At 45.4% G+C, this 25,984-nt stretch overlaps 1 protein-coding gene across 3 annotated transcripts in view; it reads left to right on the top strand.

The window, feature by feature from the left end:
* The first annotated feature begins 1,098 nt into the window (after positions 1-1,098).
* apaf1 (apoptotic peptidase activating factor 1) overlaps positions 1,099-25,984 on the top strand; it is a 60,024-nt gene continuing 35,138 nt past the window's right edge. For 2 of the 3 annotated variants that reach the window (XM_062482828.1, XM_062482827.1), the window contains exons 1-17: positions 1,099-1,268; positions 2,212-2,460; positions 2,936-3,125; positions 3,585-3,782; positions 3,949-4,132; positions 4,238-4,350; positions 4,435-4,566; positions 4,792-5,030; positions 5,270-5,437; positions 5,580-5,708; positions 5,819-5,932; positions 6,268-6,452; positions 9,754-9,880; positions 10,209-10,334; positions 11,489-11,629; positions 11,771-11,896; positions 12,211-12,369. In XM_062482828.1, the coding sequence (XP_062338812.1) occupies positions 2,317-2,460; positions 2,936-3,125; positions 3,585-3,782; positions 3,949-4,132; positions 4,238-4,350; positions 4,435-4,566; positions 4,792-5,030; positions 5,270-5,437; positions 5,580-5,708; positions 5,819-5,932; positions 6,268-6,452; positions 9,754-9,880; positions 10,209-10,334; positions 11,489-11,629; positions 11,771-11,896; positions 12,211-12,369 (2,475 nt within the window). In that variant the 5' untranslated portion in view covers positions 1,099-1,268; positions 2,212-2,316. Of the gene's footprint in view, positions 1,269-2,211; positions 2,461-2,935; positions 3,126-3,584; positions 3,783-3,948; positions 4,133-4,237; positions 4,351-4,434; positions 4,567-4,791; positions 5,031-5,269; positions 5,438-5,579; positions 5,709-5,818; positions 5,933-6,267; positions 6,453-6,818; positions 7,069-9,753; positions 9,881-10,208; positions 10,335-11,488; positions 11,630-11,770; positions 11,897-12,210; positions 12,370-25,984 lie in introns of those variants that run through there. The other variant, XM_062482829.1, reaches the window with a different exon arrangement.

Raw genomic sequence — 25,984 nt, 5'->3', positions numbered from 1 at the left:
CTACAAAAAAATCGTAATCGAAGATGTTACCTCCTATGTCCATAATATGTCAAAATGACCATATTCCTTTATCCCACCAGTCTTCTATAAATAAAGATTTTCTATTAGATAATATACATGTATTGTTCCAAATTGACATTATGTGGCCTAAAATTGTGCTTGAATATTAGAAGGACCTGTTGGTGGAAAGTCGAAAGTTTCTAAGCCAGTTTAGAAATTACAATAAAGTCACATTGTAAAATAAATGTAATATAAATACTGTAATGTCTCTTTGGAGCCAGTTATTCATAATTAACTTAAATTTATGTAGCTTGCTATCTAAGTTTTCTTAATTCAAAGAAATAAAGTTAAATGAAGGAATCATGAAGCCCAATGTTCGTCATTTTTGTCGTTTATGTAGCCTAATGAAATTCTGATTGAATGGCTTTCACATTTCTGCTTTGATTCTTGGAACAAACGTAATAAGCGAGTAAATACATAATATGAATATTTCTGCAGGCAATATAGGCCTATATAATAGTTTAACAGGTTATTTCGGTAGAAACATTAAATATATGGCGATACAATATAGATTATTGTGTTTGTAGGCTACATTTGTTCGGCTATTTAGTGGAGTGACGTTTTACAGGATTCACAGTCCAAAATGGCGGACCACTGCTGAGCGCAGATGTTGCAATGGGAGCTTCGCCTTGTGTTCTTTGGATTGGACCCGTACTTGGGAAATGAAAGATGCCGTCAAACGAGCTCGCAAGGACACGAAAACGTGGATTGATAAACAGCCTTGGCCAGCGAGAACGCATCTGATATCCCACAAGTTCGCAGTCAAGTTTATAGATATCCCACTCTTTAAATGGCTCTGAATTACAAAATGTATTGCCAGTGCCACATATCTTTCAGCCATTTATTGATTTATTCATTTCATAAGTATATTTATTTATTTAATATGGACTGAAATGTCATTTCATACGAGAATCGTCGGTTATCACTAGGCAGCATGTGCCTATCACCATAGACATATATGTCTATGCCTATCATGGCCAAGCCTGTATGAGTGCAACCCGTCACGTGGGCGCGGAGACGCCACCAGATTGGCCGTGTCTCAGACCGGGAGAGTTGTTTTTGTTGTCAGGAAGCCTCTTATTTCAGCAAGATAAAGGGAGTTTTGTACCTTTAAGGACAACAATCCCTATTCGTTCCGAAAACAATTGTCACTCTACTAACCGGCTTTACTACCCAAACAAGGATTTGGACTGGAAAAAAATACACTCGTGAGTTTTAATTTTTGGACATCAGGATTACTCGGAACACTCGGATCGTTCCTGCCTTGGACATGGACAACCTAGCTCTACCTGCTAGACTAGTCTAGATTTCATTGTCGATTGTACTTAAGTCTGGCGAGTGTGTGTAAAAAATCTGATGAAATAGTGAGCTAGCTCACTAGACATGCTAGTCATGCTTCTGTGTTTAGTTTAGGCTTAGTTGTGTAGTTTTCAGTTTTTGCTTAAAAGCAACGTCTAGGCTACTTAGTGCTAGTTAACCAGCTGGCTACGCCCCGGCAGCAGTACGTAGACTTCAACAGCTGTAAACGCAAACTTTGGCCTGTCACAACAACAGTGTTCGAAAGTATTTTTAAAAACTACGTTTGGCTTTCAACATTGTTGGGAATTACAAGACGGATCGTTTAATGCCATTACAGTTGGTAAATCTAGTACAACCCAGCTATATATGTTTTATTCAGCTTGACGTCATTATCCGCTAGTAAATTATTTGCTACACGTCTTCAAATTAAAACCTCTGTGATACCATTTGATTAGATTATTATTCTACTACTACTATATTCCAAGATGCAATATTTAATATCGACTTCCGCGGTTGTAAAGATCAGTCTTTTCTGAAGTTGGATAATTGTAGTGAAGATGGCGATTGTCTGAGTTATTTGAGGAAATGTTGGTTGCTTTGAGGTTCTGTTCACACAGATGCACCAACAATAGATCAAGGCACTATTATTGGTTATGTTGCTAGTTATATTCATGTTAAATTCACCCTAAACTTACGTTGAACATCTTACTGTTTTTGTTTGATTTATTACCATAATTCATTTAAAGAAAACAACCTCTGTTTGCCACTAAAAGTATAATACTAAATATATTATTCTAGACTGAGTAAACTGAACAATCATAGACTAACCATAATCTAAATTCTTATTTCTAGCGTGACACAACCAGACAACAACCCATAATTCACCAACCCATCATTCACCACCCCAGACACACCTTTTTGTGACGGGTTGTATGATTGATCCAACCTCTTGCCGTCATGGCGATGGACGAAGGCGCGCGGAGCTGTCTGCTACGTTCACGCTACACCCTGGAGCAGGACATCAAGGCCACGTACTTGATGGATCACATGATCAGTGATGGCGTGTTGACTGGAGATGAGGAGGATATCATCAGAAGCAAGGTATGTTCCAAGACAGGAAACTAACTGCATTTGACTGATTTCACGTGAATACATTGGTGAAAGCTGTAGAGTGAATCCTCACCAATCCAGCCATTTTAGAGAAGAAAGGAGGGGTGGTACACATTTTTTATTGAAGGTACTTCAATAAAATGATTCCCAAATAGAAATTGCAGTGTTACAGCAGTCCTGATAAAAACATGTTTTTAAACAAACTGGTTACCAATACAAAATACACAGCGCTGTACATGGGAGGTAAAACACCTATGTACAAAACAATTTAATGCAGGTGACACACATATGTACAGAAAGATTTACAAAAAGTGACAAACAGCTAGCGCAGGTAACATTAGACCAGAGGGAATGCACAAAACAATTTGGAAAAATCTTTTTAGTTCCTGTGAGCAGGCTCTTGAAACATTTCTCTCCGCCCCACTACTGCGCTCCCCTCCCTCCCTCTCTCGCTCCCTTTCTCCAGCCCACCAGAAAGGAGCAGGCTGTATATTTGTTGGAGCTGCTCTTGAGGAAGGACAACCGGACCTACATCTCTTTCTACAATGCCCTGGTCAGGGAGAGCTATGGAGATCTGGCCGGCCTGCTACACAACAGTCTACCCCTCATCTCCCCTGAGGCCGAAAAGAGCTTCTCTGATGGGGGGACACCTCATGGTGAGTGGTGGGGGATTTGGATCAATAAGGGGGCAATAACCTTTTCACACCTGAAGTGCGTGTTTGATTACCTTGCAACCAAAGGAAAATGAGACCAAATCTTGGATTAATTTCTTTCTCTACACTTCCTCTGAATTACTGTAATGTTCAGATGAATTGGAGCAGATTTTATGTTTCAAATAGTGCAGAAAATCAAATAAGGCAACTGTATGGGGGGTGTTGAATCTGTAACTTCTTCATTGTAAAATGTAGTATGTCCTTGTTATTGACTATTTAATCAAAACTGTGAATACCTACAATGAAAGTCTGATTAAAATTCATAGATGTGCATGTGTGCATGCATGCTGTACCAAATCAAGCTGTCTTTCCATCTGTATGCACAGACAGTGTGTCTCTATGCTTCTCCATAACCCCTTTTCTGTCTCCTATCCCCCCACTTCTTCTCCCCTCGCACTCCAGTCCAGGCAGTTCTGAGCGAGGGCGGGGTGCCCCAGAGGCCTGTGGTGTTTGTAGTCCGGCAGGAGCTGGTGAACCAGGTGAAGGAGAAGCTCTGGCACCTCAACAAAGAGTCTGGATGGGTCACAGTCTATGGCATGGCCGGATCTGGCAAGTCTGTCCTGGCTGCTGAGGCCGTCCGTGACCACACTCTCATCACCGGTAAGGGGAGGGGGGAGGTGGGCAGGTATGGATGATGAGACATGAACTTTGGTTCATGTCTCATGATGACTTCCTGGCATGATGTTGGATTGGTGGTCTGAAGTAGGTAGATATTCCTTTTTTCCTTTCTTTAAATCTCTCTCCCTCTGCTCTCTACTCATTCCAGAGTGTTTTCCCGGAGGGGTCCACTGGTTGTCCATCGGCCAGCTGGACCGAGCTGACCTCCTGGTGCGCATGCAATCTCTGTGTTTCCGTTTGGAGCAGGACCTCCAATCTGTTTCGCGTGCCCCCAGCTCTCTGGACGAGGCCAAAGAGCGCCTTCGCTTCCTCATGCTCCGCCGGTACCCTCGGTGAGTGGGGTGCACACATCCATAGAGGCAGTCCCCCTGGAGGGTACACATGCCTGAGGACTGGAGGAAGAAGTGATGACAACTTTTGTTTTGTTTTGTCTCAAGGACTCTGCTGATACTTGATGACATCTGGGACCCTTTGGTCCTCAAGGCTTTTGACATACAATGTCGGGTGCTTCTGACAACTCGAGACAGAAGCCTAGCCGACTCCGTCAGTGGTAGGTATTTAGATGTCTCAATGGGGTATGGCTATATGTACACCAACACGCATTGTATGTATGTGTGTCTGTTGTCATACTCAGGTGCCAGGCATGAGGTGCAAGTAGAGAGTGGTCTTGATGAAGACAAAGCCTTGGAGATCCTGTCCCTCTATGTCAACAACAAAGTCCAGCGACTGCCAGAACAGTCCCGCAGCATCGTCCGAGAGTGCAAAGGTACAGAGATACACTTGCACACACGTTTGGCATTGAATCAGACACTCACTTCACCGGAAGCATGTCACACATTCTCCACTGAACAAGCAATCATTTTCGTAGATTCCATTCATGACTGTAATTTTCTGTGGAAAACCAATCCCAAACCCTTTGTTCAAGCCAATGGACTCCAGGCCAACTAATTCATACCCCCTCCCCACACACACACACACACACACTCCCAAGGTTCTCCCCTGGTGGTGTCCCTGATCGGCGCACTGCTGAGGGAGTTCCCCGACCGCTGGGGCTACTACCTGCAGCAGCTGCAGCAGAAGCAGTTCAAGCGTATCAGGAAGTCATCCTCCTACGACTATGACGCCCTGGATCAGGCCATGGCCGCCAGCATTCAGGTGCTGCCAGACGAACACAGCACGCTCTACAAGGACCTCACCGTCCTTGAGAAGGACGTCAAAGTGTCTGCCAAGGTTAGCTTGGGGCCGGGAAAGAACAGGTTGTTAGCGGCTTGGCTAGCAAGTGAAATAGGCTTGGGGGCCGGCTCTGTCTATCAAAGCGAGAAGGCTAGGCTAATGCTAATTCGAAGCCGAACCTACAAGGCTCAGTGTAGATTACGGATGGGGGTTTCTACGAAGCTGTGTGGTCCATACTGATCTTAAAAAGACTGTTGTGGGGGAAAAAACATTTGAAGTGTAATGCTGCTTTGCAGGTTTTGTCGATTATGTGGGGCCTGGAAACAGAGGAGGCAGAGGATGTGCTCCAGGAGTTTGTGAACAAATCCCTCCTGTTCCGAGATTGTCACCACCGGCCCTACCGCTACTACCTCCATGACCTCCAGCTGGACTTCCTGGCTGAACAAAACCGTTCTCAGATAGAAGTGAGACCCACTGTCCCTTTACTCTGCTTCCCGGCCCCCCTGTAGCAGTCATACACCTACCCACCTCTTGTAGGTGGTTTGTTTTTATTTGACGTTGTGTGTGTGTTTTTTATCTGACATTGTGTATGTGTTTGTGCTCTAGAGCCTTCACTCCAAGGTGGTGCGTCAGTACCAGCAGTTTTACAAGCAGTCTCCTCCCACCTCAGAAGATGAGTGTTCCTATTGGTTCCGATTCCTCCCGTACCACATGGCCAAAGCTAACCTCACGCAGGTACCACACACACTGTACTGTGCATAAATATGTTGGCTTTGATTAAACAAACTGTCTATGACAAATGAAAGTGGTATTTTAACTTTTCTGTCGCCCATTTCTCTCGAAAGGAGCTGTACTCTCTCATGTTCTCCTTGGACTGGGTCAGAACTAAGGCTTGCATCATGGGCCCTGCCCACCTCATCAATGACTATGTGGAGTACGGAGACATACTGGACAAGGAGGTCTGTAGTCACTTTGTTTAATGAGCCTCCCTATGCTGTCATGTCATGGAGGCTTTGAATAACCTGAAGGATTGGTGTATTTTCAGGCTATCAAATTTAATTGTGTGACCCATTGAGAACTTATTTCTGTTTGCTAGACGTAAGGTTGGACATAGATATAACACCACTACATGACCACCAGAAGTGAGGTGCTCGCTAAATGTACAACCACAAGTAGACATTCGCTTTTGGTAACTTCTAGGTAAATTATCTGCTGCACGGACTAAACACCATTAGTATGTCGCTCCTGACAAAAGCTAGCTGGGTAAACGTGCTGTCTGGCCCTCCCTCCCCAGAACAGCGAGGTGCGCAGCCAGTTCCAGGAGTTCCTGTCCCTGAACGGGCACCAGCTAGAACAACGACCATTCCCTGACGTGGTGCAGCTGGCGCTGTCCCAGCCGGACTCCTCTGAGGTGTTCAGGCAGGCCCTGCTGCAGGCACAAGAGGGGGCCAACAGGGGGAGACTGTACCTCGACTGGCAGTACGTCCACTCTTCTCTCACCGTTCCGCTCTCTTCTTTTGTTTTAGAGGCTGACGGATATTCTTTTTCTGTCTCCCTCCCTCTCTCTTCCTCTCTATCTCTCTCTGTCTCTCTCACTCCCTCCCTTTCTCTCTCCTTCCCTCTCCTCTCTTTCTTTCTCTATCCGTCTCTACTCTCTCTCTCTTTCCCTCTCTCTCTTTTTCTCTCCCTCTCTCTCCTTCCCTCTCTCTCTTTCCCTCTCTCTACCCTGTTAACTCACTTGCTTTCTAATTTGCTCACTCACTCAGCCACTCACTCGTTTTCTGTAATTTTTTTACCCAGCATTAAAGGAGACATGACATGCTGTTTTTGGATGCTTTTATATAGGCCTTACAGTGCGTTCACACTGCAGCGGAGCGGGCGGCGCGTGGCGTCGGCTTCCAATTCATTTTCAATGAAACCAGGCGTTGACGCTCGCGTAGGGCATTGTGGGAAGGCGAGCGGAGCGGAGCGGAGCGTTGCAAGTTGGATTTTCTCAACTTTATGTAAATGAGGAGCGTGAAAACGCTAGCGTTGGCCAATCGGATTGGTTTCTTGTTTCTTGTAACGTAGCAACTGTTCGTCATGGTAAACATTTCTAGGTTTGACAATTTCAAGATGGAGGAGAAACTTTTCGTATGTGTCTGCACACCCAGTTCTGTTCAGAACAAAGTTACTAATGTGACGAGCCTGAATTTAAAGATTACATTAAACTAATAATGCATGGTGCATGGTTGCCGATGTCGTCATTGTTCCTAGTGTGTTTTTATAGCCTACTTTTAAATGTAGTCGTCACATTACGTGACTGTTCTGTGCCACTGCTAGCTCGCTAGCCCAGCCTACAAACGACTGGTTGAGTGACCGGTGGCGTAACATGTATTCTACTGTAATCTTGCACTAGTAAAATCTTGCACTTACATAAATGTTGTGTAAAAGTGGTATTTTGATCGATATTGTGAGTACATTAACCCAAATCTGCACGCTTGGCCATGACTACAACAGTGACCTTAGAGAACTACAACTCTGTATTAACTTGTCTAACACGCCCCCGAGCGTGGTGTACTGTGGGAAGGCAAGCGATGCAGAGCGTTAAAAAACGCTGCAGTGTGAACGCACTGTTACAGTGCGTTCACACTGCAGCGGAGCGGGCGGCGCGTGGCGTCGGCTTCCAATTCATTTTCAATGAAACCAGGCGTTGACGCTCGCGTAGGGCATTGTGGGAAGGCGAGCGGAGCGGAGCGGAGCGTTGCAAGTTGGATTTTCTCAACTTTATGTAAATGAGGAGCGTGAAAACGCTAGCGTTGGCCAATCGGATTGGTTTCTTGTTTCTTGTAACGTAGCAACTGTTCGTCATGGTAAACATTTCTAGGTTTGACAATTTCAAGATGGAGGAGAAACTTTTCGTATGTGTCTGCACACCCAGTTCTGTTCAGAACAAAGTTACTAATGTGACGAGCCTGAATTTAAAGATTACATTAAACTAATAATGCATGGTGCATGGTTGCCGATGTCGTCATTGTTCCTAGTGTGTTTTTATAGCCTACTTTTAAATGTAGTCGTCACATTACGTGACTGTTCTGTGCCACTGCTAGCTCGCTAGCCCAGCCTACAAACGACTGGTTGAGTGACCGGTGGCGTAACATGTATTCTACTGTAATCTTGCACTAGTAAAATCTTGCACTTACATAAATGTTGTGTAAAAGTGGTATTTTGATCGATATTGTGAGTACATGAACCCAAATCTGCACGCTTGGCCATGACTACAACAGTGACCTTAGAGAACTACAACTCTGTATTAACTTGTCTAACACGCCCCCGAGCGTGGTGTACTGTGGGAAGGCAAGCGATGCAGAGCGTTAAAAAACGCTGCAGTGTGAACGCACGGTTAGTGGTCCCCTAATACTGTATCAGAAGTCTCTTTCCCGAAATTCAGCCGTGGTGCAGAATTACAGCCACTACTGGCAGTCCCACAAGGAGCTTTCCTCAGAACGCGCTGTTTTGGTGTCTGTAGCTTTAAATGCTAATGAGGAGCGGAGGGGCGGCACCATGCGGTAATGTTTACAATGGATGTATCGCAATGGCTGTAGCCCCGTTGCTGTAAGATGCCTCGAATGTTCCCATTCTCATCTGATAACCCTGGTTTGCAGAGGTACACACTCAGTCATTTCAATGAGGGGAAAGGCGGATATCGCACCCGCCATAACACCACGGTTATCCAAATAACAAAGAAGTGTACAACACTCACGTTACAGCATGTGTATTCACACACATACTTGATGCTATCTACCTTTCCATTAGCGACAGTAACTCAGCTGTTAGCTGCAGAGCTAATGTTAAAGCCACATTCTAAGGGTAGCAAGCTAGGTAACCATATACAGTAAAGCTACAAAATGATATAATGTTAGTTAACTTACTTGTCCGAGGTTAGTAGCTGGACGAAGGAGAGTTAATACTGATCCAGAATTTAATTTCAGCAAGGCCAGTTTTGTATTAGCTCAAGTTGAGGAAACAGTCGTGGCTGAAGTGTTTGCCGCAGACATACAAAACAAATGCGCCTACAACAGAAGTTGTGTAGGCGCATTTACATTTAGTCATTTAGCAGACGCTCTTATCCAAAGCGACTTACAGCAAGTACAGGGACATTCCCCCCGAGGCAAGTAGGGTGAAGTGCCTTGCCCAAGGATACAACGTCATTTTGCACAGCCAGGAATCGAACTGGCAACCTTCAGATTACTAGCCCGATTTCCTAACCGCTCAGCCACCTGACTCACTAGACTGACTCGCATTTCCAGAGAAAATAAAATGAAGATACTGGGTCTTCAGAGGCTCGGATGAAGGAACTGTAAAAAGATTTTTGTTTTCCTTTGTACATCCAAACTGAGCAAATGTAATGCTTCGTTCGTTTGCAAGCCATGATGTCTCTCGAGGATAAAAACACTTGCACGGTCGTAGCTCAGTTTCTTATGGGCGGGCCAGATTCTCTGGGCGGGCAAAGCAGAGAGAGGGGAGGTAACCTTCCTTCTTGTGACGTCACAAAGAGATTTTCAAACAGAGCAACTGAGCTTTCATTTTCTGAAAGGCGGAGAAGAACACCCAGGGCTTGGTTTACACCGATCGAAAATTCTAGCCACTGGGGGACCAAAGGCAGGCTAGGGGAACTCATATTAATGTTAAATAACCTCCTAAAGTGAAGTTTTCATGTCATGTCACCTTTAATTTACAAGACAAAACACAGATAAACCTGAGCAAGTGAACAATCATTTCATGCTGCATTCCCCCATAGGAACAAGAGCAGCCTGGAGAGTCTGTCTCGTCTCATAGTCCAGCCTCACCAGGGCTCCATCTACCATGCCTGCTTCTCTCACGATGGTGCCAAGATTGCCTCCTGTGGTGCTAGCCCCAAACTGCGGGTACGATGGGTCTGAAGGTTGGGGCACAGGCGCACCGATGTTTACAAACAATGGATACAACCAAACACACATCCAACTAGCTGTGCCATAACTGACATTTAAGTGTTTTTTTAACAATTGATTTCATAACTTGACAGCTTTTTGCACAATGGAGTGTACAACCACAATATCCATTTTTAAATGGCTGATAATACATTCAAATATTTAAGGTCTGGTTTGGTTGTGCAAAGGTATTTATTTGTGTAGGCGTTTTTTGTGTGTTGTCAAACGTGTGAATGTTTTTTGGAAGTGTTTATTATGGTGTGTGTGGTCCGACCATCGTTCCCAGGTGTTCAAGAGCAACACCGGGGAGAAGCTACTGGAGTTCCAGGCCCATGACGACGACGTAATCTGCTGTGCCTTCTCCCCTGATGACCGCCTTCTAGCAACCTGCTCCAGTGACAGGAAAGTCAAGGTACTGTGGATAAATTGTGTGTATCTGTCTGTCTGTCTATCTGTGTGTGTCTGTCTGTGTCTCAGTATTTGTCTGTCTGTCTCCCTGTCTATCTCCATGTCTATCTCCATTTGTCTATTTATCTGTCTCTGTCTGTTTCTGTTTGTCTGTTCAGTTGGTAAGTAGGGGTGGAACGGTACACTGAAGTCACGGTTCGGTTCATACCGCGGTTCAGACATCACGGTTCGGTACGAGTTCGGTACAACAGAGGGAAAAGCGAAACAAACCAGGTTCCTCTACGAGTGAATACGGCGCATTGAAGATGACATGTAAATTCCGATTGCGTCAGTAATGTTTTTGGCCCTTTAGCACACGCCAGATGCGTTATATGCGTTAGCATGTTAGATGTATTTCCACTCACATACCCCACAACTGCTGAACAACGCTGACACACAGTGCTTGTCTTATCTACCACTCTCTCGCCTGTACTACTGTAACTGAATGGGAAACCGAAGTTTTCCCAAACTTGCAATCTTAAAAAGGCCGGCGGGTCCTCTTTCTCTCGTGGGTCGCCACCACTCGCCATACTTGTCGTGCTGCTAGCTAGCCTATCTCTGACTCACGGCGGCGTCAATCAGAGCTTCAGAGCTACAGATTAGATGTCCCTAAAGAAAACTAGTATCTAACAGTAGTTCCGCATTACATTAATTAATTTGCATGCGAGTTTTATTTATTTTTATACCGTGTATTCTCCGTGTAATTTCATGCACCGAACCGTGACGCCCGTACCGTACGGTTCGGTACAGTTCCATCCCTATTGGTAAGTCGTGTTGACCTGTTTAGGATCTAGTCATATCTACTCTTAAATTAGAAAATGAAGCATCTCTTTTGATGTAGAATCTCCCCTGATGATCTGAATATAGGCTTGATCCAATCCTCTCACAGATCTAAACTGGACAAAGCTCTGAATGTAGTATCTCTCAGGATTCACAGTTATTTCACTTCATTGTCCCTGCAGAGTACAGAGTCGGGCATCTCCGTTTGTTTAGCATGTATTCACTGTGCCTGGATAAGACCGAGAGTCTGAGTTTGTTGAGTATCTGTGTATTGTACCGAGAAGGAGCCGGGTTGGGCTTCTGTGTTGGTCTAGCGTCTCTACTGTGCCTCCGTCCCAGGTGTGGAACGTGGAGCGTGGGACTCTGATGAGGGTGTTCGAGGACGAGCACGAGGAGCAGGTCAACCACTGTCAGTTCACCAACACACAACGCCGCCTCCTGCTGGCCACCTGCTCCAATGACAAGTTCATGAACACCAAGGTGTGCACGCGAGGGGCTGGTCAACACATGTACAAGTTGATCTTCAAATTCCACTCTGTTTCTCTACCCACTTCCATCGTTTCTGTCCTCTTTCAACTTCTGCAATGTCTTCATTGTGTCCTTCCCGTTTTTTGTCTTCAGTTGTGGAACCTCAATAAGCCCTCCTCCCAGAACACCATGTTCGGTCACCTGGAGCCTGTCAATCACTGCTGCTTCTCCCCCAACGACACCTACCTGTCCACCTCGTCCAGGGATGGCACGCTCAAGGTAGGAGAGCCATCCTGGATCGCTAACTAATCTCAAACACTGTACAATACTTGGGTGTGCTTTATTTGACTTACCCACTGCTGTGAATCCAGTGTTCCAGTACTCAGAAGTGCTCATGTGAGTTTAACCTAATTACTTATATATTTTCTGTGTTTGAATTGATATGTCGTGAGCTCCTGTTTATGGCTACCCGCCAGCATTTACATTCTGAAGTGTCTTCAATTTTTTTTGTACGCACGTCACTGGTGCCTGAGGACTAAATGACAAAATGGAAGTGTGCCGCTGTCAATCTGTGCGTGTCTGTTGTGTTTTAGCTGTGGGAGGTGTCCTCAGCCAACGAGTGGAAAAGCATCGACGTCCAGGGTTTGTTCCCCGAGCAGAGCGATGGAGAGCAGGCTGAGGTCATCGTCAAGTGCAGCTCCTGGTCGGCCAACGGCGAACGCATCATATGCGCTGCCAAGAACACAGTCTTTGTGAGTTCATATCGATTGTGTGAATGTGTTGTTGTATGTGTTCACGTGTGTGTATTTACACAAGTGTTAATCATCAACTTTATACATTCATAATCAATACACGCAATTTAGCACAAGTGGCCAGAAAGTCTCCATCTCTCTCTGTATGTCATCCATCAAGACCTTTCGCAAGTCAGCCTGTCTGTCACACTGAGCCAAAGGCCCAAGACAGCTTGTCTTTCAAGCTTGGTATTTTTGCCAGTCCAATCCAGTCCAGTGGATGGAGTGAGACTGAGAATGAGCCCCTCTCCGGGAAGCATGGAGAGGTCAGCAAGGGTTGTCAGTATGTCTCTCTCCATCACCAGCCAAATGTCAAGTGATGAGTCAGCTTGTGTGTTGACTTGTGTGAGCCCAAGCGGTCGTTTCGGTCAGAGGTAAAGAATGCACGCAAACACTGCAGGATTTCCATGAACGAAATACACTTTATTGTGCATAATAATTACTCACATAGGACGTGCTCCTGCCAACAGTGGCGGCGCCAGAGAATTTTTCATGCAGGTGCTGAGGGGGTGCTAGATCATTGACAGGGGGAGCTGCGCAATTATATATATATTATATATATATCATATAAATACTATCAGGGCCAGAGTGGGACCCATTTTCAGCCCGCGAGTGTAATGGCCAAAACCAGCCCATCCCCACCAGGGGCCGAGGCATACGTTTAACATTCGGGGCTTAACCCAAATTTAGGACCTAGTCAAGGTTTTGATGTGAGCTGAAATCCGAACTTCACATTAATGCGAGCACGCAAGCGAGATATTTTGCATTAATTTCAGTGCAAAATAGGTTTTTGAGCTTTATGTAATATAAAAATTAAGTTGGACTCAATGTTATATTCTTTTTCGAAATTACAACCCAAATTTTTACCTGAAAGATTTGGGGCTTTTGAGAAAACATATTTTTCCCACCCTTGCAGGAACCTAGATTTCTGAAGTGACAGATCTTTCTTTTTTTACCTGTCTTTTTCAGTTCCTCCTGGCATCTTTTTCCCATCCATTTTATTATTTTGACATAATCTTAATCTTGCAAACTCCCTCCACAACAATAAATGATGGTTTAGGGTTGTCTTGGTACACGCACCTGTGTTTGAGAAAGAGAGCATGCGCGACAACTGAAAACGGCACTTTTTAATGCACGGTCTGATCATGCGTTTATTTAGATTAAAACCTAGTGTAGCCTATTAGCTTACTTATCAGTCACACAGTAACAAACTTAACACAAATCGTTTTATTCGGTGTGTGAAAAAACAAAGACAAAGCAGGCGATCTGCTGGCACAATTTATGAGCGGCAGAGCGGGCAGACCGGGAATTCTCCCGATTCTCCCGATGGCCACTCCGGACCTGAAAACCAATATTACTAAATGAGCAATATTTTAGGGGGTGCTATCGGGGTGCTTTTGTCTTTCTTGGGGGTGCTAAAGCACCTACTAGCCCCTCCCTAGCGCCGCCCATGCCTGCCAACCAGCCTTCCAACTGAGCTGTGCGGCACACCTTTATTCACCTGGGCGATACCATATGACGTGCGTCACAATCAATTAACATGCTCACCCGGTTTTCCCCCTTTAACACCATATTGACATGACTACGGATGCGTATTGATAAGATTTTAACGATTCCGACTCCTTATCAATTCCTGCTTATCGATTCGATTCCTTATCGATTCTCTTGTCGATGTTCCCCTCTACAGCCAACTAGGTCTGTGCGTCCTGCACCCCCCCACACACACACTCGTTCTAAACGAATTTCTCAAACTGGCTTTGAGTGGCTAAATGAGCTAATACCTAGCACCTCTAGGCCTCTTCAGGCCTCTGTTTTCAAAACAAAATCTAGTCGGAGATAGAAACTTTCAGTTTCCTTGTGTTCATGCTTCTATTACTCAACACCAGTAGGATTTACAGGGGTCCTAACAAAAGGGGAAATAACTTCAGTGTCACCTTTCAAAAGAGACCATTTACATGCATGTACTCCAAATGGTTCAACAACAGCTTTCAATGTACTTTGGGTATGTTGTTTAGGCGTTTTCAGGCACATGTAACAGGACTATTAAAAGGTTAAACAATTAAAATGCTAAGTTTAATAATGGATTAAAAATCGATATGCTCAGTTTAATAATGCGACACGCGAACGTTTGCTGATAACACACGCCGCCCCGATAACGTGAAATGATCAATAAGATCAATACTAATGGGAGACGAATGCCGGAGCTAAAATGTATGATTCAAACGACTGGACAGAAGATAACTAGATCGACTACACAGAATAAAGGCAAATTGCTTCACACAGTAACAAGTGGTTGTGATCACTTTTGAGCAGTTTAGCTCTACCTTAGATAGTTAGAGATGAAGCGCGAACGTTAGCTGCGCTGCTGCATGCATCGAACACATATGACGTTCCAGTAACTTTATTCCATGCTGTGTGTTCAAATGCTTCATATTTGTAGTATTTCCTCCCTTCGACGAAATAGACTTTTTACATGCGTTACAAGTGGCGTTGTTGTCATTTTGTCGTGTGAAATACAACCAAACTTTAGAACGCTAATTCTTCCTAGTGGCCATGTTTGCTGCAGTCTGTCTTCGCACATGCGTGCGCGAACTTTTATAGTTTATTCAGACAGACGTTCGCGTGTCCCATTATTAAACTGAGAATATCGATTTTTAATCCATTATTAAACTTAGCATTTTAATTGTTTAACGGCACAGAGAATCGTTAACAGAATCGTTAAGGAATTTTGCTAACGATTCCAAGGAATCGATTCACTGGGAACCGGTTCTAAACAAGAACCTGTTCTCGATACCCATCCCTAGACATGACACATTTCACACATACCTTATGTCTTTATCACGGACTGCCCTAAAATCACTTCATACATTAGTTTCTTTAAAACAGTGCGCACCCTTGCTCCCCGGATCGCTCTCCGCCCCCGGTGCGCACAATACACATAAATCACTTTCCCCGCCCTGCACCCTGGTTTGCCCCCACCTCACTGGCAGACACGGCAACAGGGAAGGACACCGCCACACCTGCCGAAACTGGTCAGTTTCATGGAATCGGCCGAGAGCCACCGATTTACGTGGCAGACGTCTTGCGTTCTGTCACAACTTGCTTGGGCTCTCGTCAGAGGAATATAGCCGTTGGATGTTTCCAGTTGTTTTGGCCGTACTAATGAGTCTGGAACATTTAGCCATATCTGGATTGTTTATTCTTCTAGTTTATTTTCTCCCAACATCAAGCCCATATCTTGACAGAAGAAACCTTGATATTTATAACGAGATCATTCAAAAACTGGCACTGTCCACCAAGCACAATAAGAAATCCTACGTAGCTTTTCAGGTTGCGTGAGGAAACTCACTGTAGGCAGGTGGCCATTTCCAATACTCTTCCAAGTGCTTGTTGCCATGGCAAGGGGTTGTTTTCAACAACTTTTAATCAGATTATCTTGCTGTTCCTTCACTTCACATCCAGAATGCTCCAGCCGGGTTTTGAGGTAACAGCCTAGATGACCTATGATCGCAGGTGACCGGTTGCTACCTAAATTAGCTTATATATTTGTCTGTGCGCTATACCCTACAGCAAGCTGTCACCCATATAATACTTATTTACGTATTTACCAATCATGTTTAAATTATTTGGATTTAAAGTCAGCATTTTGACAAAATCTCCCCAAATACGTGATTAGTAGCCTAAATTCGGGTATTGTCTATGGGAACCAGTTGATTCAGAAGAAGCCAAATCAAGATGTTACCTGAAGGCCAACCGAGTTAATAAATACGTAATGATTAAGGTAACTTTTCAGCGCTGGTATAGCTCGCAGTGTAAATCAATGGGCTTTGGTGTACTATGTGTTTTTGCTCTAGTGCGATCGAATCCCACTTCATGCAAGCCTGCAAATGTTTTATTTTGTCTCCATTTATTTTGTTGTGAATGCTAATGTAGCCAGTAATATGTTTGTGAATTTGTGACGAATCTGGTGATAAAGGCAGACTGATAGGTGCACGCACAACCAGTTAGTTCGGGAACCAGTAGGGACACATCACCGGCAAATGCTCAACTCGCCTCATATAAAGTTGCCTACCGAGTGGCACAGAGTAAGAAGCCGCACAATAGCGGAAGAATTAATACTTAAAGGTCCACGACATAGAATAATGTGTTATTAACTACCCATCCAAATTCGAATGGAAAAAAAAAACACAGACAAGTATGTTAAATTAGGCTTTGAAATCGTAAGAAAATCAGCAGTCTTCTCTGCTTGAGACTGGGGGGGCGTGTCGCCTGAAGGAGCTGAAGCTCTACCCCTCGCTGCCTACCTACGACCCAGATAATGGACGCTACGTCAAGCCGAACAAAACAGTATAGAATTTATTTGTTCAATGACTGAAACATACAGATGCATATAAATGAAATGTTCCCCTGAGCTGTAACACAGGAGTAAAAATTGACACCAGAGACAGCAGACAGTGAGCTCTCCAACTAGGCTACTTCTACCACATTAGCTACCATTTCACCAAAATACCATCATTCTACACCGAGTAGCCTAATATCAAGTTAGCGGTTTGCACTAACTCATAGCAGAGATACCTCTGGAAAAGTTATCTAGTATAATTATAACAAGCACACAGAACTGAGTGATGAACTGCTGGCGGCGGTGGATGGTCCAGGTGCGACCGGAGGATGAACGGCCGGGGGGGCGATGCTCGGTATGGCTCCGCGCTGCAAGAGAAGCCGTCTGTTGATGAACCCCGTCTGTCTGTGGTCCATGTTAAAACTGTCCGCCGTGAAATGGTCAGTGCAGAGGCGGCTGTTGGAGTTTATCCGAAGCTTTCCATGAGCGTAGCTCTTCACAAAATCTATCCACCTATTTTTCCTTTCATTATCAATAGGGAACTTAAATGGCGTTGCAGCACAGCTGGAGTTCTTGCATCAGGGAAGATGCAGTTGCGGGTAGTGGGAGACATCTAGTCTCTAGACATAGACATCTAGACATCTTGTCTGGTTTACAAGTCTTCAGGTAAGACCATTTATTGGTGAGAAGCATCCTCCCCTGCATATCAGCTGTCAATATGATCGAACCCAGAGACAGAGTGCGCGTGCACGTGGAAACTTAGAGTTCTCCGACCCTAGGCTTGACCATATGATTCACTCAACACAGATAAGGTTTATTGCACCTCTAGTATGATAATGGTCAACCTAGGTCAGTTTGTTTACGTAAGCCTAGTGTCATCTATAGGTCATGTGGGGAGAGGGTTCTCTGCTGGCAAGGAATGCTAGCACCAGTATTTTCAGAATATAATGTTCCATTCTAAATTTCTCCGACAGCGCTTTTTAATTTTGCCTCTCATTCACCCATTTATACTCACACTCACACATACCGACGGCGGCGAGCTGCCATGCAAGGCGCCGCTCAACCCATCGGGAGCAACTTGGGGTTCAGAGTCTTGCTTAAGGATACTTGGGCACATCGAACCGCCAACCTTGCAATGAACAGACACTCCTCTCTACCCCCTGAGCCACAGCCGCCCCCTGTGAGAGTGACAGAGATTCCAACAATCGTGAGCAAGATCCCGGGATCAGACAAAAATCAATCAAAACCTTCATTTTGTTTAATTTTGCCATTGGTCCTATACTTGTTTGTCACAGATGCATTATGCATTCTCACACTATTGGTCTCTCATCCTAGGGGATTCAGATTACAGGTGCTTTTTTGCATAGAAAACGTTCCCACTTTTTTAGGCCTAATCTGGCCTTGAAGACCAGCTGCACTAGGTTTCTGGGCATAGGGCCATAAATATGCCTCATGATAGCAGAGCCTTGTAGTTCTCTATGGAAAAAGCATATACACATAGTCTTCTCTCGCACTCAGCCCCTAATCAAGATCTTTACATTTTGGGCTTAATATCTTCTAAGTTTTAGTGGCAATAATAGTCAACAGCTTTGCATCTGGTTTTCAGTAATATAAAATATGCTAAAAAGGTGATTAAAAGGTTCATTTTCAATAATATAAATCCATAATCATCGTTTTCTAAATGGCCAATGGTTGTCTAGGGGCAAGACCAGCCAGAAGGCTTGTGGTTGGCCAGTGAAACAGCCAGACGGTCGCCAATAGGGATGTCCTGCTAATCGCAGGAGGCACAGCAACACCCACAGCACATGGCACGGACGATGCAAGAAAAGACACCCCTCGCCCTCTTAGCCCTGCTGATAGGGACTTCTGGAAGAGCAAAGCAGGCATCTTAATTTGAGGCATTATTTCACCATGCAAAATGACCTCACGGTCTTTGTGTATGTTTCCTACCTGGCTGGAGGACCTTGCTAGGGATGAAGGTGAGAGCCTCATCGATGTGAAAGTGGGTCTCAAGAATTGGGGCCTCAGCAATAGCAGCCTTCTCAACAGAGGTGGGGACCTCAATGATGGGGGTCTCGACAAAGGGGGCCTCAATAATTGGGGCTTTAATGATAGCAGTGCAGACCTCAGTAATAGCAGCCTTCTCAACAGAGTTGGGAACCTCAATTATGGGAGTCTCAATGATGGGGGCAGCCACATTGTCAGGATTGACAAACAAGTCACCATCAATCAGAACCTTAAAGGAAAAACACATGCAGTATGACATTTATGGATAAAAGAATATCCCACAGTTGTAGTTACAGTAAATGTCTGTGAAAGGGATGCTTACAGTTTTAATAGCTGAAGCTCCATTAAGTGAATCTGTCACTAAGTCACTAACCTCTGTGGATTTGGCAGCTAAGCTCTCCTCAGTGCTCTGTCCAGTCTCCACACTGGCGTCTGGGGCCATCCCAAACATGACCAGGACATGGCCTCCCATGACGTCAGTGAGGAAAGTGATGAGTTTCAGACACTGAGTGTCAAGGGCCTCAGCCGAGAGCTCTGGCAGGAACATCTCTGAGGTCTTACCCAGGATGGCGTCTACCGTCTCAGTCCTGGGAATAACGGACTTGAAGCAGGACATTACCGGCCTCTTTGGTAGAAGAAAAGATTCTCTTCAAGATGGTCGCCGCCATTCCCACAGCCATGTCAGGTAGAGCCAGGTAGGTATGGATCTTGGACTGGGCCCACGGGGCCAGGAGGACCCTGGGGACCAGGGTCCTCCAGGGTAATATTTTGCGTTAAATTTTATTTCCCACTTTTCTGCTTCCAGCGGCAGAATTAGTGGGAATTATAGTCAAAGCCATCCTCGGCTTTGTCCTAGCAGCGAAGCGCTGTAGGAGAGGCAAACGAGCCGGTGCTCTGGTGCGACTCCGTCGGCGTGGGGCATGCACAGCGTTACCGGGGATATTTCTCTCCAACGTGCGTTCACTGAGCAACAAACTGGATGAACTTCAGCTATTGGTGTGGAAAAACAGAGACTTTCATTCATCTTCAGTTTTGTGCTTTACGGAGACATGGCTGAGTGAACTGATCCCAGACTCTGCGCTACAGCTAGCAGGTTTCAAACTGCTGAGAGCGGATCGTGACCCTGTGCTCTCTGGAAAAACAAAAGGCGGTGGTATTTGTTTTTACATTAACAGTGGCTGGTGTGAAGATGTGACAGTGATTCTGCAGCACTGTTCTCCTGATCTGGAATCATTTTTTATTAACTGTAGATCTTTTTACTTGCCACGAGAGTTTGCATCATTCATTCTGGTTGGCGTCTACATGCCTCCGCAGGCTAGCGTCAACGAGGCTCAACGTGTGTTTGCCAGCCAGATACTGAGTGTGGAGCATGAAAATCCGGATTCCTTGGTTATTGTGCTAGGCGACTTTAACAAAGGCAATCTCACTCAAGAACTCCCAAAATATAGACAATTCATCAAATGCCCTACCAGAGAAGGAAACACCTTGGATCACTGCTACTCTACAATCAGCAAAGCATACCATGCGGTCCCCCGAGCAGCACTGGGTCACTCTGACCACGCCATGGTCCACCTGATTCCTGCATACAGGCAGAAGCTAAAGCGCTGTAAGCCTGCTGTGAGGACATCAAAACAGTGGACCAGTGAAGCTATGGAGGATCTGCGGGCGTGCTTGGACTGCACTGACTGGGACATGTTCACGACTGCTACCAATAGTCTGGATGAGCTCACAGAGGCTGTGACATCATACATCAGCTTCTGTGAGGACTGCTGTATACCAACACGCACCAGGGTAAGCTACAACAACGACAAACCCTGGTTTACAGCTAAACTCAGAAGGTTGAGGTCAGAGAAAGAGGCCGCGTTTAGGAGTGGGGACAAAGACAGTTTCAAGGAGTCGAAGAACAGGTTTAGCAAGGCGGTGAGGGAGACTAAACGACTGTACTCAGAGAGACTAAAACACCAATTCTCTGCAAACGACTTTGCTTCTGTCTGGAGAGGGCTCAGGCAGATTACCAACTACAAGCCCAGAGCCCCCCACTCCACTAACGACTCCCGCCTGGCCAACGACCTGAATGAGTTCTACTGCAGATTTGAAAGACAATTGGACAGTCCTGAACTACCACTTCCCACCCAGGAGGCCTCCCCCCTCCCCCCCTCTACAGTGACGACTCTCTCCATTCAGGAGGGTGAAGTTAACAGACTTTTCAAGAGGCAGAATCCCCGCAAAGCAGCTGGGCCGGACTCTGTCTCTCCAGCCACCCTCAAGCACTGCGCTGACCAGCTGTCTCCGGTGTTTACCTACATCTTTAACACCTCCCTTGAGACATGCCATGTGCCAGCCTGTCTCAAGTCCTCCACCATCATCCCCGTGCCCAAAAAGCCAAGGCCAACAGGACATAATGACTACAGACCCGTCGCCCTGACCTCTGTGGTAATGAAGTCTTTCGAGCGCCTGGTGCTGGCACACCTTAAATCCATCACTGACCCTCTACTGGACCCCCTGCAGTTTGCCTACAGAGCCAACAGGTCTGTGGACGATGCAGTTAACATGGCCCTCCACTTCACCCTACAGCACCTGGACTCCCCAGCATCCTATGCCAGGATCCTGTTTGTAGACTTCGGCTCTGCCTTCAATACCATCATCCCCGCCCTGCTTCAGGACAAGCTCTCCCAGCTGAACGTGCCTGATTCCACCTGCAGGTGGATCACAGACTTCCTGTCTGACAGGAAGCAGTGCGTTAAGCTGGGAACACAAGTCTCTGACTCCCGGTCCATCAGCACCGGATTACCTCAGGGCTGCGTCCTTTCTCCTCTGCTCTTCTCCCTGTACACCAACAGTTGCACCTCCAGTCATCCGTCCGTCAAACTCCTGAAGTTTGCGGACGACACCACCCTTATTGGGCTCATCTCTGGTGGAGACGAGTCTGATTATAGGTGGGAAGCGGCCAACCTGGTGACCTGGTGCAGCCAGAACAACTTAGAGCTCAATGCTCTTAAGACAGTGGAGATGGTTGTGGACTTCAGGAGGAACACAGCCCCACTCACCCCCATCACCCTGTGTGACTCCCCAGTCAACACTGTGGAGTCCTTCCGCTTCCTGGGCACTATCCTCCCACAGGACCTCAAGTGGGAACTGAACATCAGCTCCCTCATCAAGAAAGCACAACAGAGGATGTACTTCCTTCGGCAGCTGAAGAAGTTCAACCTGCCAAAGACAATGATGGTGCACTTCTACTCAGCCATCATTGAGTCCATCCTCACCTCCTCCATCACCGTCTGGTACGCTGCTGCCACTGCCAAGGACGAGCAGACTGCAGCGTATCATCCGCACTGCTGAGAAGGTGATTGGCTGCAATCTGCCTACCCTCGAGGACCTGCACACCTCGAGGACCCTGAGGCGAGCGAGGAAGATTGTGGCCGACTCCTCCCACCCTGGACACTCCCTGTTTCAGTCACTCCCCTCCGGCAGAAGGCTGCGGTCCATCAGGACCAATACCTCACGCCACAAAAACAGTTTCTTCCCTTACGCTGTTGGCCTCTTCAACAAGGCCAAGGGACCACACTGACTCTAATGACTTCTTGCTTAAAACACACTGCTTTTTGCACTGCATTACAAAATTGTATCTTGTACATTTGTATTTTTTGTAATATTTGTATTTTTGTATTTTTATATTGTAATTTACGGCAACTTATATTTTATTTTATTGTATATTTAATTATATTCTAATCCCACTTATTACCGCTAGTTTATGTACCCTTAGTATAGATAGTCCACATATTTAAATTTTAGGTATATGTTTATTGTATGCACCTTCCTGCCAAAGCAAATTCCTTGTCTGTGCAAACTTTCATGGCGAATAAATCCCATTCTGATTCTGATTCTGTTCAGAATTTACGATGCAAGAAATCCGACGCGCCGGCTAGATGTAGCAGCGTTATATCTACAAAGCACAATAAATCTGACTCTTCTTGAGTACAAATCCCCTGAGAATGAAACGTTATCGTTACCATTATGATTATACTGCTAGACAGCTACCGTGGCATACCTGGCTTTGCTAAACAGATAATTGGGCATCATGACATGCTTGATGACTGTGGCTGGATTCGATCCTACAACCTTGCGTTTCAAAGGAGCCCATCTTATCCCAGTGAGCTATTCTCACTGCTGGGAAATGCTGTGTTCGGTTACTTTATAAAAAAAGTAAGCTGTTTCTCCCGTGGCGAGCGTTGTCAGATTTGACCCAAGTATAAACAGCTGTAATTCAGTCATATTTTGACATATCAAGGTGATTGTGGTAGGAAAATGATTAGATGACATGCTCGTGATGACATTTCCAAAGTTTCGTCTCCATACGGTAAACCGTCGCAGAGACGAGGCCTTACGTCCGCTTTGGCGTGCTCTTTGTCAAAATCGTTTGCGCGTTAATCGTGAACGGTTTGACTTATCGATAAAATTCTAAAGATTTTTTGTCGGCATGGTCTGAAGATGATCTGTTACAATTTGCATGAAGATCGGAGCAACGGCCTAGGAGGAGTTAGAAAAAGTTGGCTTTTCAGAAAATACAAATGACGGAAAAACCTTCTGGACGACAATGACGTCACAGGGTTCAGTCGAATCGTCTGCATCTAATGAGTCTAATGATACCTCACTTAACCCTCGTGCTGCCTTCGGGTCACATGACCCAAAGGTTCATAACGAACCATCGTTGTGTTTACCCAATTTTACCCAATACAAAAACAAATTAAAATAATTTTCTTTTAACCTTTGCAATGTGGGGGGTCTGAGACAGCCTAGCTGTTAAAAGAAAATGCTTCACTTTGTTTTTGTATGCGGTAAATCTGTCGCAATACGACGGTGGGTCACAATGACTGATGGGTCAGAATGACCCGAAGATAACACAAGGGTTAAGAAAAACGGTCTTACGGTTCAAAAGTTATGGGCGTAAACACACCTTCAACTTTGACCCCTTGGTGGCGCTATAATGCTTCAGTTGTCGACATGAAACTTGGTGACAATAATCAGGAGACCGTTCCCAGTCAGTGTGCCAAATTTCAAAACTTCGCACCAATCGGTTCTATGGGCTGCCATAGACTCCTAGTCTAAGTATAATAATAATAATAAAAAAACTAATAATTCCAATAGGTGCCGAAGCAGCTTCGCTGCTGCTTGGTCCCTAATAATTGATCTTTTACTTTAATGACCACTTAGATGTATTTAAATACTTTTATGGGATTATATAGGACTCTGTTGTCTTCTTTGATCCAATCCATGGAAATTGTCTGAAAACAGTAGTTTAAATAGGGAGTGTCTTCAGTAGTGATTGTGGTAATGATGAACATGAAGTGCAAACTCTGGATTTTACAAAGACATTAGAATGTTTACATCCTATTTACATGGAGATGGAATGTATATCAACATTGTAAAGGTGTGCTCTTTTTGATGCAAAAAGTCTACATTCTGTAGAATTCTAGAATTCTATTACTCCAACTATATCAGTGGCACAAATAGCAGATTTTTTGGGGTTAAGTGCAGGACCTAGTGCAACAGTGCAGGACCTGGTACGCCAGCCAGCGTGTCCACTGCAGCGACACAAATCGCTTGCCATCGCTCGCCTTCCCACAGTGCACCACGCTCGGGGGTGTGTCCGACAGATTCCCACAGCCATTTCAGGTAGAGCCAGGTAGGTATGGATCTTGGACTGGGCCCACGGGGCCACAAGGACAGATTAATGCAGAGTTGTAGTTCTCTAAAGTCACTGTTGTAGTTTGTATAACGTCATGGCAGTGTGCAGACTTGGGTTTACGTACTCGCAATATCAATCAAAATACAACTCAAACTCAAAACCGTTTAATAGACATACATGTTGACATGTGTAAAACCTTTTTATTATATTACTCGAAGTCTCTGCTAATCTGTCAATACGACGAGGGAGTCCCAGCCGGGTTAGCTAGGCTAGTTGCCACAGAACAAAGTTACGTAATGTGACGAGACTGAATTTAAAGTACAAAACCTCACCAGGAGCAACGACAACGTCGGCAACCCTACGCCAGGCCTCATTCTTTTTGTCAATGTCTCTGTACAAATGAAGCTTGCGCAAGTTCAGTCAGGCAAGACCGATCTCTGCACTCGGGCTTAATCGTAGTGTACACTACTCACTCCCCCCGCTAAGAACGCCCTACCTTCCCCCGTTCCCTGGTCGGGCGGTCACTAGGGTTCAGGTCGATTAGCGCTCCCGATATCAATTAATGGTGTCACATGATCCGTGCCTTTAAATATGATTCTCTCCCTGTGTAGTTTGTCCATGCTATCAAGTGCGCGACCCTCCACCACCCCGTCGCCGCCCGGTTCCTGTATCAGTCTTCGGCTCGATTGGTCGTCGGCTGCCGCCACCGCCACCAGTGTCTGGACTCCGTGGGGGATTCTTCTTCGGGCGTTGGGCAGGCGCTCGTTGATCTATATAATTCCCCGTGGGGTTAAAGCTCCAAACACCATAGTACATTTATTAGTCTGTAATAAACATCTTTCACTCTTCCCAGGTCTCTCCTGATTGAAATACAGAGACGTATGGTACAGGACTGGATATGCAGCCCCACAAGCGATTAGTTTCTCCTCTATCTTGAAACTGAAAGCAAGAAATGTTTACCATGGTTGCTACGTTACGAGAAACAAGAAAACAATCCGATTGGCTATCGCTTGCGAAAATCGCTCCTCATCGCGTCGCTACCCACAATGCACCACGCAAGCAATTCCATTGAAAATGAATGGAAAACATGTTGTAGCTCGCATCGCTGCAGTGGACACGGAGGGGGAGTTGCACAACTTGACTGGAGAAAATGTACAGTTTCCATCTAAATATAAGCCTATAACTATAGGGACATTGTCAAAATGCACTGTTCAAATCGTCAATATAGGGTAGACAACATAGAGAAGACTTTAAATCAAAATATGTAAAATATGATTGGTCAGTATGTAAATAAGTATTTACGGGGGTGACAGCTTGTTGTAGGGTATAGCGCACAGACATGTTAGCAGCTTTAGCAAGCTCTTCATGAAACAGAAGAGTGAGCAGAACAACCGGACGCCAGCCTTCTTCAGTCTCTTTCTCTCTCTCACACAGTGGCATTTGCTTTCTGGTGTTGAAAGCAGACGTGCCTGTAGGCAGTTGCACCTTAATGCACAGGCTTACCTGGGCTTAAGCCCGGGGCCTCGACCAATCAGGGGCCTACG

The sequence above is a fragment of the Osmerus eperlanus genome, chromosome 17 (assembly GCF_963692335.1).
Source record: "Osmerus eperlanus chromosome 17, fOsmEpe2.1, whole genome shotgun sequence".
Taxonomy (NCBI): Eukaryota; Metazoa; Chordata; class Actinopteri; order Osmeriformes; family Osmeridae; genus Osmerus; species Osmerus eperlanus.
The sequence above is the reverse complement of the archived record's forward strand: the minus strand, read 5'-3'. Positions and strand labels throughout refer to the sequence as shown.